The 13,086-nt window shown below is 48.8% G+C and overlaps 1 protein-coding gene and 1 long non-coding RNA gene across 2 annotated transcripts in view; one reads left to right on the top strand and one right to left on the bottom strand.

The window, feature by feature from the left end:
- Window positions 1-8,688, top strand: part of FOXA3 (forkhead box A3) — a 35,973-nt gene extending 27,285 nt beyond the window's left edge. Inside the window, exon 2 of the mRNA XM_083627605.1 lies at window positions 5,544-8,688. Coding sequence (XP_083483731.1) covers window positions 5,544-6,731 — 1,188 coding nt within the window. The 3' untranslated portion in view covers window positions 6,732-8,688. The remainder of the gene's footprint in view (window positions 1-5,543) is intronic.
- On the bottom strand, window positions 7,512-10,589 carry LOC310769200. The gene is made up of 2 exons (XR_014551518.1): window positions 10,315-10,589; window positions 7,512-8,729 (listed from the first exon to the last, which is right to left on the bottom strand). It is a non-coding gene; the product is annotated as an uncharacterized lncRNA (long non-coding RNA).
- Window positions 10,590-13,086: the final 2,497 nt, after the last annotated feature.

Genomic DNA, 13,086 nt, shown 5'->3' with positions numbered 1-13,086 from the left:
CACGCGAGGGAGGGCAGAGCAGCCGATTTTGAGGTGCCGCCGATATCGCACAATGATCTCCGCCGATAACCCTGCTGATCTGATCTGAACTGCCTCCCTTCACGCCGAGGGAGACCAGGGCAGCTGAATGTGAGGCGCTGCCTTTCCCTCTCTTTGGCAGAGCAAACCGCCAGCTAAACACCGTGGTGTGGCGGTATATCACAATGTCAGAAAGGAGCCGGTGTCAAACCACCACTGTCTTCGCTGCGGCTTGTTTTGCCCCCATTTTCACCAGCAATACACCACCGAGTGAAGCAGCCACCGTGGTCTGCCCCTCATACCGGCCCTGGGCAACATCCAGTGGTACCTTGGTTGTCGAACTTAATCCGTTCGACTCCCGGAACCGTTCAAAAACCAAGACGCGGCTTCCGATTGGCTGCAGGAGCTTCCTGCACTCAATCGGAAGTCGCATCTGACGGTCAGCTTCCAAAAAACGTTCACAAACTGGAACACTTACTTCCAGGTTTGCGGCGTTCGAGAGCCAATTTGTTCGGGAGCCAAGCCGTTCGACAACCAAGGCACAGTGGTACCTCAGGTTACATACGCTCCAGGTTACAGACCCCGCTAACCCAGAAATAGTACCTCAGGTTAAGAACTTTGCTTCTGGATGAGAACAGAAATCGTGCAGCAGCGTGAGGCCCCATTAGCTAAAGTGGCGCTTCAGGTTAAGAACAGTTTCAGGTTAAGTACAGACCTCCAGAATGAATTAAGTACTTAACCCGAGGTACCACTGTAGTGATATATCGCCCAGGCCTACCCCCCCACCCCCATCCCCTCCCACTCAAACCATGTTGTGGAAGTGACTCAGTTTCCTCTCCTCTTCCCACCCGCCCAACCTTCGGCTCCTTCCTTCATCCCCACGCCTGATCTCCAATTTCAGAACATCAAGATGTTTAGCTGCTGATACACCATGATGTTGAAAAACAGATATCTCTTAGCCCTAGTCTCCCCCCTTTTTTTTAGTATTCCTAGAATCCTTTGCTTATTAGGGGCTACCCCACATTTTGTTCAAAAAATATATATGCAGAGGTAATGCACACGAAAGCTTATACCAAGAACAAACTTAGTTGGTCTCTAAGGTGCTACTGGGACACGGGTGGCACTGTGGGTTAAACCACAGAGCCGATCAGAAGGTCGGCTGTTCGAATCCCCGCAACAGGGTGAGCTCCCGTTGTTTGGTCCTAGTTCCTGCCCACCTAGCAGTTCGAAAGCACGTCAAAGTGCAAGTAGATAAATAGGTACCGCTCTGGCGGGAAGGTAAACGGCGTTTCCATGCGCTGCTCTGGTTCGCTGGAAGCTGTACTGGCTCCCTCGGCCAGTAAAGCGAGATGAGCGCCGCAACCCCAGAGTCGGCCACCACTGGACCTAATGGTCAGGGGTCCCTTTACCTTTAAGGTGCTACTGGACAATTTTTTTATTTTTTAATATATTTTGACTGTGTCAGACCAACCCAGCTACCTACCTGAATCTAGTACCATAGAATTATCATTTTTTTCAAAATTAGGGGGTCCTGTGGCTGGGCTTTTGAAAAACAGGGAGGGGGTCCTCAGTAATTAGCTAAATGAGAACCACTTTTTGTAGAGAAACTTTTTCTCCCTCTCTCATAACGAAGCCAAACGTCGGAAGGTTCAGGACAGATAACAGAAAGTGCTTTTTCATGCAGTTAAACAATGGAACTTTCAGACAAGTTCAGATGGATTTTAAAGAGGATTAGTCAAATTCGTTGAGGATAAAAGGCTATCAATGGCTTGTTCAATGGGGCGGTATGATTCTGAATCCCAGTTGCTGGAAGGCAAAGGAGGAGAGAGTTGTTATTGTGCACTGATCCAGCCCGGGGTTTCCCTCATGGGCGTCGATCTGGTTGGCCAGGGTGAGAATACAGGATTACATTTTCAAACTGCCACACTGAAGAGCCCTTAGAGTCCTGTGCAAGTTCACAAGAACCCAAGACACTAATAATAATAATAATAATAATAATAATAATAATAATAATAATGGCATTTCTGACGTTTCAGAAGGAAGATAAATTATAGGCACAATGCCGCACAGCCCCAAATTCCAAATTAACATTTATCCTACCATTAAATGCATATATTTGTGCAAAAATCCAGCTCTGTTGTGAAAACAGTTACTCCGAAATTCAGGAATCAATTGCCCCGTTCTGAAACCAGTCACGGTTTTTGCTCCTCTGGCCAGAAGTTCTTCCAAGGTCTCTTACTTTACATATACCTTGACCCAAGGTATTCGCGTTTGATTGGCAGTGTGTTGTATTTCTTGACCATCTCTAAGCATGGTGTTGTACATCTTAGGAACATTTCCAGATGGCATTTTCTGCAAAACGGTTAGCTGTTGCTTGGGAAACTTAAGTAGAATTGCTTTTAGGGGGGGAAATTTCCTTGCATTTTTTCTGTCCCATCTTCAAACCATGCTCAGGAGATCGAGGAATGGGCTCCTAGGATCTTCCTCCCCTCTTGCACAATCAATCACGCCTCCCACTGAGTTTCAGAACTAATTATGATTATTGCTATGTCTATACTGCCATTTCTGTTAGCCCAAACCACAGTTTCCAGACCCACTTTGAACAACTGCTCAGTGGAAACAATGGTTAGCGGAAACGCTGGTGGAAGCGTTGATCCACAGTTAGCTTCAAAACAGAAAAGGAGGGCTTATGTGTAGATAATGTGCAGATTTCAATGTCAGGTTGCATGCAGTTGCATGTGAGAATCTGTAAACTGGGAGCATAATGTGGTCAACAGAAGAGTAACATTTCTGACCCTCCCTGGTCCTCAAGTCACACACAAGGAGCTTTCATGAGAACAGAACAGTGGCTTTTCCTCTACTTCCTCTTCCCCCAAATCAGACTGGGAATGATGAGGCAGTGTGGAGAAACCACCAGCCCCACTAAAGGCTCTTCCACCTGCCTCTCCTAAAAGCCCCTCAAGTGGTGGTGACCCTGCCCCACATTCTGCAACACACACACCGCATAACCAGGAATTTTCTAAGGGCGGTGAACCAATAGAACAGCCCGCCTGCTCCACCACCCATAACTGGGAGGGTGGAGCAATAAAACAGGTTGCAGAAGGCTGTTAGACAAACATTTGGGTGGATTGCTTTATTCCAAGGAATGGAAGGCGGAACCAGTCTGAATAGTGTAGCGCCAAACAGTGTCACGCCAGGAAAATCCCCAGTTGAAATCTCACCTCGGCTAACTAGGTGGACCTTAGGCTAGCCATACCAGGCTTGCCCATACCGTAGATTAATGTCTGTTTCTCATTGAATCTGCATAGTCCACATGACGTTAACACACACACACACCCCAAGCAGCACCCACCTCAATGCTTTCCTTCCATAAATTCAGGTTCCCCGATTAGGGGGATGATCCGATAAGCTGAGCAAAGCCAGGCTGCAAACTGCTCCGTTCAGGGTTCCAGGCGATTTGTGTCCGTGTTTTGGGGCGACACAAGAGCAACCCTCGCTTTCTGCCACTCTCTTTTCCATGCCTGCTACTTCCTCAATGCGTTCATTTCTTTTCCAGTCGTACTCATAACTATTTATGGTGTGCTCCCAGTCCCGAACCTGGGGGGGGGAGGGGTTGTTCGTTTGTTTATCCCTCAGATTTGCACAAAACCAGAAAGTAACACAAGCAAATTTATAACTGCGCAACCGGGGTGCTTTTGCATGCGCCGCAGCTATCTGCATGCGTGCCCCGTCAGTTCTTAATTGGCAAAACTGAATCAACCAATGAGAAGCAGGCGCAAAAACAAAAGGGAACGCTTGCTGGTATGGACAGGAAAGACCAAAGTTGTTTCTCATATATAAATTCAGATACATGTGGATGGAGGCTATTCCAATCTAATTTGAATGGGGTGGGGAAGTAGACAAATGGCTAAATCAGGGGTCAGAAAACTTTTTCAGTCCACTGTCCCTCAGAACTTGTGGGGGGCCAGACTATATTTTTTTTTGGGGGGGGGGAATGAACAAATTCCTATGCCCCACAAATAACCCATAGATGCATTTTCAATAAAAGGGCACATTCTACTCATGTAAAAACACGCTGATTTCTGGAACGTCTGCGGGCTGGATTTAGAAGGCGATTGGGCCGGATCCAGCCCCCGGGCCTTAGTTTGCCTACCCATGGGCTAAATAATGCTCAAAGGTGTGGGGGGGCATTGTCTCTCAGCCCCACCCCTCCCTTGGCCATCTGTAGTAATAAAGAACTGCCTTACAGGTCTGATGTAAGTATTGTTGTGGTCATGTATGTGATGCTCTCTGAGCATCCAAAAAGCTCTTTTTAAATGCTAAGCGCCCTGTCACCATCGCTATAAAGGAGATTGAATTTTTGTTTTTGTTTTTAAGAAGGATTCTCTTCTCTGCTGCTTCTCAAAGGTTGGCGCTGATAGACCAAGAGTCCCCTTTGGATTCTCAGATAACAAATGAGCAGTGGTCCTTGCCTTCTCATCTCAGTGAAATTCTTGGTTCAGCTGGGATTTAAATCTGGGTTTCCTACCAGGCAAACCCAATACTCTAGCTTTTTCAGGCAGGCCTCCTTTCTTAAACAAAAACCCGTTCAGGTCCACCGATGTCTTCCTGCTGCCTTTCAAGGCCTTCAGCACAGGCTCCGTGAACAAATTTTATGGCTCCCGTCACCCACAGCAACAGACGACAGGCATATGGCCAGTGAGGACTGTGGCACCAAACTGTATTGCTTGGTATCGCCCATCCCTTGGCAGCAGATCCTCACTTATCCTCGAGGATCAATAGTTTTGCCAATTAAGTCCCTATCTTATGTAAATAGCAGGGCTGCTTCGCTGCCTTGAAGCATCTGGTTCAGTGGCTTTGAGCAAATAAAGGACTGGTAAACAAAGATGGCGCCCCAAGGGGAAATGACCAGGCTCATGGACCACCAGCCCACCTCGTCTGAAATGGAAGAAAGCTTCAGCAATGGCAGCCCAAACTTTCTGAGAGGGCATTTTCTACTCTCTGTTCCCTGTGAGATGGTACTAACCAGGGATGTTTCACCTGGGAACTCTCAAGTGCACCTCATATTTTCCTTTCCCCAAAATTTCAGTGGCAAGCCTGGTGGCGGATCTTCCTTCTATTTGTGGCCCATCTTTATATTTTTTCCCTAGCAGAACAAGGAAAGGGAGAGGTTGCAATACCTCCCTTTGTGTGCTTCGCTGTGAGGAAATATCCCCCTTTCTCTTATATCTTGTGTCAGTGGTGCAAGTGGACCCTCTTCCTTTTATACTTCCTACCATAAAATGGTCTTTTCCCTCCATTCTTTGGGCAAGCGGTTGTTCTGTCATCAACATCTTTTCATCTGTGGCACAGGACAAATTTAACAGGTGCAGCTGTCTGCTTCAGTGGCAGGAAAAGCTCTACCTCTTGATTTCTGCCTGCTGTGTAACTATCAAAAGCGTCAAATGTTGGACCGTTTCTTTGCCATTTGTCTCCCTGGGGAACGCTCCTTCTCTCCTGTAACCGTCTCCTTTTGTCTCCCACAGGTGTTTCCTTCGGTGAGCACGATGACGTCCAGCTTAGGGCCTATGAACTCGATTAATTCCTACGTGACGCTGAACCCCCTCACTTCCCCCAGCTCCATGAACATGCCTTATCCAAACAGCGGGTTGAGTAGCCCTTCTCTCACTGGACTGACCAACGCCACCAGTTCGATGGGCCTCCCGTCGGTGGCGTCTCCCGTCAGCCCAGTATTGACTCAGCTGGGAGCTCAGGCCCCCACACTCAACTCTCTGTCGCCTTACCAAAATGTCGGCCAGTCCATGGCCCCGCTAAGCTACTCGCCGTCAGGCATGAACAGGCCCAAGGAGATCAACAAGTCGTACCGGCGCACGCTGACCCACGCTAAGCCTCCCTATTCCTACATCTCCCTCATCACCATGGCGATTCAGCAGGCCCCCAGCAAGATGCTGACCCTCAACGAGATCTACCAGTGGATCATGGACCTCTTCCCTTACTACCGCGAAAACCAGCAGCGCTGGCAGAACTCCATCCGCCACTCCCTCTCCTTCAACGATTGCTTCGTCAAGGTGGCCCGTTCCCCGGACAAGCCCGGCAAAGGCTCCTACTGGGCCCTCCACCCGAATTCGGGCAACATGTTTGAGAATGGCTGTTACCTGAGGAGGCAGAAACGTTTCAAAATCGAGGACAAGGCCAAGAAGCCGAACTCCAAAGGCTCCAACGCCCAAGAGCAGGCGTCCAAGATTCCTGAGGGTCTTCAGGAAGGCCAGAGTCCCAACACGGGCTCGGAAGGAGCAGAGTCGGGCCACTCAGACACCTCCCATGGCTCCGAGGAGCAAAGGGGTTTGGTGCAACTCGATTGTTCTGGGGGTCAGGGCTCATCCCCAGTTTCCGAGGCCTCGCCAGCCCCCATCTCCCAGTCCATGAATAGCCACTACTTTGCCACCTCAATTACCAACCTGGATCTCCCGAGCGACCTCAAAATGGACCCTCAATTCAACTTCAACCATCCCTTTTCCATCACCAACTTGATGTCCACGGAGCAGAACCACAAGATTGACCTGAAGTCCTACGAGCAAGCCATGGCCTACAGCGGCTACAGCTCCCCACACTCGGTGGAAGGCAAACACCCCTATGAGGCATCCACTTCGCTCAGCGAGACCGGCTCCTATTATCAGAGCCTGTACAGCCGCTCCTTGCTCAACGCCTCGTAAGGTTGTCGTTGCGAGATAGGAGGGGGCCAAAGGAACAAGAGAAGCTCTGCCTCGTGCCGCCATCACCAGCAAGACCATCCACGAGACGTTCTCTCCCACCGCCATCCAATCGCATCGTGGCCCGTGGGACAGAGAAAGCAACCAGAGACTTGACCTACTAGACTCTCTGACGAATCATTACGCTTTCCAGACCTCAAAACCGAAATTGCCTCATAGCGGTCCAGAGCTCCTTTGGCGGCCTTCCGTGTCAATGGACTCACTTGCCCATCATGACCACGGAAAAGCAAGGAAGAACAAGCTCACGCACCTTTGGGCCACCAACCAATGGCCACTTGGGTGATAAAGGCCATGGATGGAGTCATCTATACTTCAGCATGGGTTCGCACCCATGGCAGATCCCCACCACCTCAAAATGGTGGACCCCACTCTGAATTTTATGGTGACTAAAGATGCTTGATATATCTCCAGGAGTGGAGCTTGGATGGGTGTCCAGGAATACATAAAAAGGGGCAGAGAAATGGAAATTTGCAAACTGGGGAGCCATCCCTTGGCCCAGAACATTTGGACTTTCCTGTCTCAACGCAGATGTTACAGTCAACGGTTGAACTCTTGTCTTGAGATTCTCAAACCCACCCGTTTAGGTCAGAATGATACGTGGCAGGACTCCATTGTTACACACACACACACACGGGTTTGGTTACCCCAAAGACAATTTAGGCCTCAGCCTGAAGAGGAGCAGGGAAAATATAGTTCACATCTATCTTCTTCTTTTTTTAAAAGAAAAGAAAAAGTGGCTTTATATATTTAAATATTTGTGCTTTCTGTTGGGAAAAAGGGTAAGAGCTGATTTAATATATCATACTTTAGAGACAATTCGAGGGGGTGTTTGTTTCCAAGTGTGTTTGTCTCTCCTTTTCTTTTCGGTATTCATGATAATTAAAACAAAACGGTATTCAGGGTCCCCCCCTCCCCCCCCCGCAACGCCATCCCACCGCTAGCAAGGAATTTATAACTCTGATCTGGTGGCACAAGCAACAAAAGGCTCCTGGCTCCCGGTATTTAAGACCTCGAAAATATTTATTTATTTTTAACACATACTTCCCCCGATCTTCCAGGGCTGAGGGTGGGAATGAGTGAAGCTGCCTTCGTCAGGCCCAGCTCACTGTTCGCCTAACACAGACAGACAGCACTTCTTCAAGATTTGGGACAGGATTCTCCCACAGCCCCACAGGGACATCCCAGGGGTTGAATCTGGCCCTTTTTTTGCACGCAACGCCAATGCTGTACCATTGAGCTACAACCCCTTCTGCAGAACAACAACCTCTGCAGAGCAGAAATAGCGGGTGTAAACTTAAAAAATAAAACCTGCCACTATCGTGCCCAGATACTCAATCAGCATAGCTGTCAACTTACAAATTTGAAAATAAGGGACTAGCAGCCTCGAAAATAAGGAACCAGCAACCAAAATAAGGGATCAACAATTACTTTGATAAAATACATATTTTGTTGCGTGCAAATGGCTTTAGATACCTATTAGGTCCTATAAATTACCATATAGCATATATTCAACACAAAAAAACAGCAACAATTTGTTGTTGACAAAGCACGGCTGGACATAGAAAGGGCCCCATTACCTTCAGTAGCTTATTTAAGGGACATCATCAATAAGGGACAGCAGCGGGACATGGCGCTGGGATAAGGGACTGTCCCGCCAAATAAGGGACGCTTGACAGCTATGTCAATCAGATCTCTGCCACCCTTCCAAAGTCGAATCGGAAAAGGCAGCCCAATCACAGTGTACAATTAACAAAAACAAAAATAAGAGCGTAACCCAGAAGAAAATGGGGGGGGGGGGGAATAGGCACAGTGAAGTTACATTGCTGAAAATGGAACTTACCTATTTTATTTTGGATTGAATCGGTATCACTACCAATAAACCTTGGCTTGTATCTCTGTATCGTTATCTCCCTTTGTAGTCCTTTCTCATCCTTCGAATGCCTGCAAAGAGACACAGCTTACTTCAAAGTGCCAAGGAAACCACACGCTTGTGCAAACAGGGCTAGATCATAGAATTGCAAGGGACACCCGGGGGTCATCTAGTCCAACCCCCCCTGCAAAGCAGGAATCTCAGCTAAAGCATCCACGACAGATGGCCGTCCAGCCTCTGCTTAAAAACCTCCGAGGAAGGAGTGACCACAACCTCCCAAGGGAGACGATTCCAGAGTTGAACGGCTCTTACTATTCTTAGATGTAACAGTATAGAGTCCGATTAAATAGGTCGGCCAAATGGCACAATAGGTTCCGCCTCCTGAATTTAATGCAAGGCGAAATCCGCACCATCGTTTTTATATTTCTCCTCTCTAAGCCCGTTCAGCTTCCTAGATCCGCAGGGCAACTATGGAACCCAAACATTAAACGGTACGCATGTCCTGGGGGAAAAAGAGGACATATGGCCAACCCTAAATCTGGCCCATCAACAGGACCTTAGGTATTTGCCGTATTTTTCGCTCTATAAGACGCACCAGGCGATAAGGCGCACCTAGTTTTTGGAGGAGGAAAACAAGAAAAAAAATATTCTGAGTCCCAGAAGCCAGAACAGCAAGAGGGATCTGGCTTCTGGGATAGCCTCTGGCTGTTCTGGCTTCTGGGATAGCCGCGCCAAGCCTCTTCAGGGCAGCGGGATGAAGGCTCCCCCTGCCCAAAGAGGCTGCAGGGGCTAAGAACCAGGAGAGGCATTTTGCTGAAGGGGCGCTGCGCAGCTCTCCCTCTCTGCGCAGCGCCATTCGCTCCGTAAGACGCACTCACGTTTCCCCTTGCTTTTTAGGAGGAAAACAGTGTGTCTTATGGAGCGAAAAATACGGTATTTATCAAAAGTTCTACCCCACTTCTCAGCACATCTGGGTCTCAAAGCAGCTTACAAAAAAATAAAACATGCAAGATACAAAACTTAAAACGGACTGAAACACTCAAGAACAGCATTTACGGTTACAAAGGGCTCCTGAAATCCAGATGTTTTTAGCCTGGAACCTGAAACCTGGCAGAGATGGTGCCCATCTGGTTTCTAATGGGAGGGGGTGCCATAGAGATGGGTCGCTTTCCTTAAAAGAACCAACTAATGGGCAAGATTGACATCTGTCTGGGGAATATTTGCCTCAGCCAGCACAAGCCAACCATGTCATTAACTCAAAGGAAGCCGGGCCTTTGCTTCGGCCTAGCAGCCCCTGCCCATAGCAAAAGGGAAGCCATTTTGAAACGGCCAGCCAAAAACACAGCTTGCCAGGCCTCACTGCCACCCTGGCTGTTCATACACAAGCCTATTTCGGCAGTTTGAGAGGAACAAATGGCAGGAGATGAAATCACAAGGGTGTACGAGAATAAAAGTGGGGGTTTTTTTTGGTCCAGCATGTGCTGAAATACATATTTCTTCAGGGGCGCTTTGAAAGCCGAGTGCTCTAGAGCATTGTGCTCTTTTAAGCGCCTCTGTAGAATTTTAATCTGAGACGCACTGGGTCAATAAAATATTATGGTACACTTTTGGTGTGTGTGTGTTTTTTTAATCTCCCTGCCATTACTGTTTTCCCACCACAGGGGGCTGGATTCGGCCCTTCTTTCACGAAGCGCTCCGCAAGATTCAAAATGGCAGGGAGATCGCCTGTAGCAGTTGTTAGCAACCGCAGAGGCCTTGCCTCTCTCCACAAGGGCAAAAACACCCAGAAAGGCCCCAAATTAAGGAGCCTTCAAGCCAAGATGGGGAAAGGGAAGAGCAGAAAGTGGGACATGAAGATCCTTCCTTGGTCAAACATCCTATCTCTCACGGCTCCCCTCAGGCTTCTTATTTGACTTTCCAGAGAAACTGGAAGGAACTAAGGGACCTAAGATGGAGTCACAATGGCGCCTTGTTCCTTCCATTTTATTTTTCCACTGGAGCTGATGGGAGTTGTAGTCCAAAATATCTGGAGGGCATTAGACTGAGGAAGGTTGCTAGACGGTGCCTTTTTAAAAATAAATAATTCCAGTGGGCCTGTGTACTGCGTAGGGATGCTGAAGGGACAAACCCTTTGCTTAAAATAAGAGTGATGGTTGTTATTACTACAGATATTTTGAGGAATACAAAACCCACAATAAGCGACCATAAAATGCAAGCCTTTTGCAAGAGAGTAAGCTATTAAACTTTGCTGCCTCCACTGCCAGTCCTTGGATCTGAAATGACACCCCTGTCCCCAGGCTTCCCTCCATTTCTGAAAAGTGTCCCCTTCTTTGATGTGCGCTAAGCAATGCCATAGGGACGCGGGTGGCGCTGTGGGTTAAACCACAGAGCCTAGGACTTGCCGATCAGAAGGTCGGCGGTTCAAATCCCTGTGACGGGGTGAGCTCCCGTTGCTCGGTCCCTGCTCCTGCCCACCTAGCAGTTCGAAAGCACGTCAAAGTGCAAGTAGATAAATAGGTACCGCTCTGGTGGGAAGGTAAATGGCGTTTCCGTGCGCTGCTCTGGTTCGCCAGAAGCGGCTTGGTCATGCTGGCCACATGACCCGGAAGCTGTATGCCGGCTCCCTCAGCCAATAAAACGAGATGAGTGCCGCAATCCCAGAGTCGTTTGCGACTGGACCTAATGGTCAGGGGTCCCTTTACTTTTACCCTTTAAGCAATGCCATCCGCAATCAAGGAGATCCGAATTTGCTAGACAAAAGGAAAGCTCTTTGCAACACAGGTCTGCTCCTCTGCGCACACATTTACATAAGCCCTTGGTTTTGCCAGGTGGGATCAGAGCTCCTTTGCAACTCCAGTTCTTGTGAAAGGGGAGATTAAACTTTGCCGGTCATGAATCTGTGGATAGCTCAGATCTAACGTCCTGAAATCTGCAGGCGAGCTGAGCGAAAGAGGCCTAACTTTAGAATTCAAGAGTGGAATGGTGATTCAGTCTTAAAACCTAGAAGTGTGACACGTTTAGAAGTACCTGAGATTCCTCACAAATTCTGATGAAGAGGAGCAGGATTTCGGGAGGGGAAGTGAATACAGCTCCCTGCAGGCCACTGCTCCAACCTTTATCCTCCACCGCTGCCACCCACCCACGGTGGTCCATGACCCCTGGGTTTGTTTACTCCTCAAATACAGTGCCCACACTTATCCTCTGGCGTGGTGGGGGGGGGGGAAGAATCCAGGCCTTCAAATCCCACCTCCTGCTGCCCTTGCAGTGCAGATTAATCATTAACCGGCCAATGCCCCAACACCCAGGCACCAGGGTCACACAAGAGCCACGTGGCCAAGCGCACACCACAAGGGGACGTGTCCTAAGCATGCACGTCTTGCAAACCCCAGTCCACTTCTCTCCCAGCGGGACCCGGGTCACTAAAATTCCAAATTCCCCTGGGACATGACAAAGATCACGGTTAAAAGGTTTCTTTTTGCAGGAGGGCTACATGGTCGTCTCATCCCCTCTCATCAATCCGGCCAGCTAGGAAGGCCCCACCGAAAGGGGGGGGATGGAAAACTAACCCTTTTCTCTGGAACGCTGCAGTCCAGAAATTCAGGGACCCACCCAAATTCTCCACACCTTTTGGAACGCACTTGCCACCAACAACATCTGTCCGGGGCATTCTGCACAGCAATGCATACTATCAAATCCCTCTCCATCAGTCAGAGGTTTACAAATCTAGCCTAAAGGACACCAAAGGTTCTCAGAAGCTTGGGGGGGGGGGGGTCTCTCACCAGAGCGGATGGGAGTTCTTGAGAAACAGCTACCCCTGTAATCTGGGGAGGCAGAGAAGCAACAAACTGCACATTCTTGTGGGGCCAGAGTTAAGCGTTCATTTGTTGAGGCTCGCCCCAGAAGACATCGATTCCAAATGCAGGTGTTCATCAGCTTGGCGCTCTCAGGAATATAAGAATATAAGAAGCCACAGGGCTCGTACAGACTTCTGCTTGTTCCACCACTTTAGCCTGGAGAAAACTGATCTTTGCTGCTTTTCCATGGATTGACGTTTGTCCCATTCAGCGCTAAAGAGCAGGTTTTTCCCAGGGAAAGCATCAGGAGAAAACAGAAAACTACCGGGCCCCCTGCTTTCTAGGCACAGGACAAGTAGAAGTGAACGAGCCCTTACTCCAGTAAACACTGGTCTATCTAGCACAGTGGGGCTACCTTTGAAAGTGACCCAGAAACTGCAACTAATCCAGAATGCAGCAGCTAGACTGGTGACTGGGAGCGGCCGCCCAGACCATATAACACCGGTCCTGAAAGACCTACATTGGCTCCCAGTACGTTTCCAAGCACAATTCAAAGTGTTGGTGCTGATCTTTAAAGCCCTAAACGGCCTTGGTCCTGAAGGAGCGTCTCCACCCCATCGCTCAGCCCGGACAC

This window comes from Podarcis filfolensis (genome assembly GCF_964270895.1).
Source record: "Podarcis filfolensis genome assembly, chromosome: 8".
NCBI lineage: Eukaryota > Metazoa > Chordata > Lepidosauria > Squamata > Lacertidae > Podarcis > Podarcis filfolensis.
The sequence above is the reverse complement of the archived record's forward strand: the minus strand, read 5'-3'. Positions and strand labels throughout refer to the sequence as shown.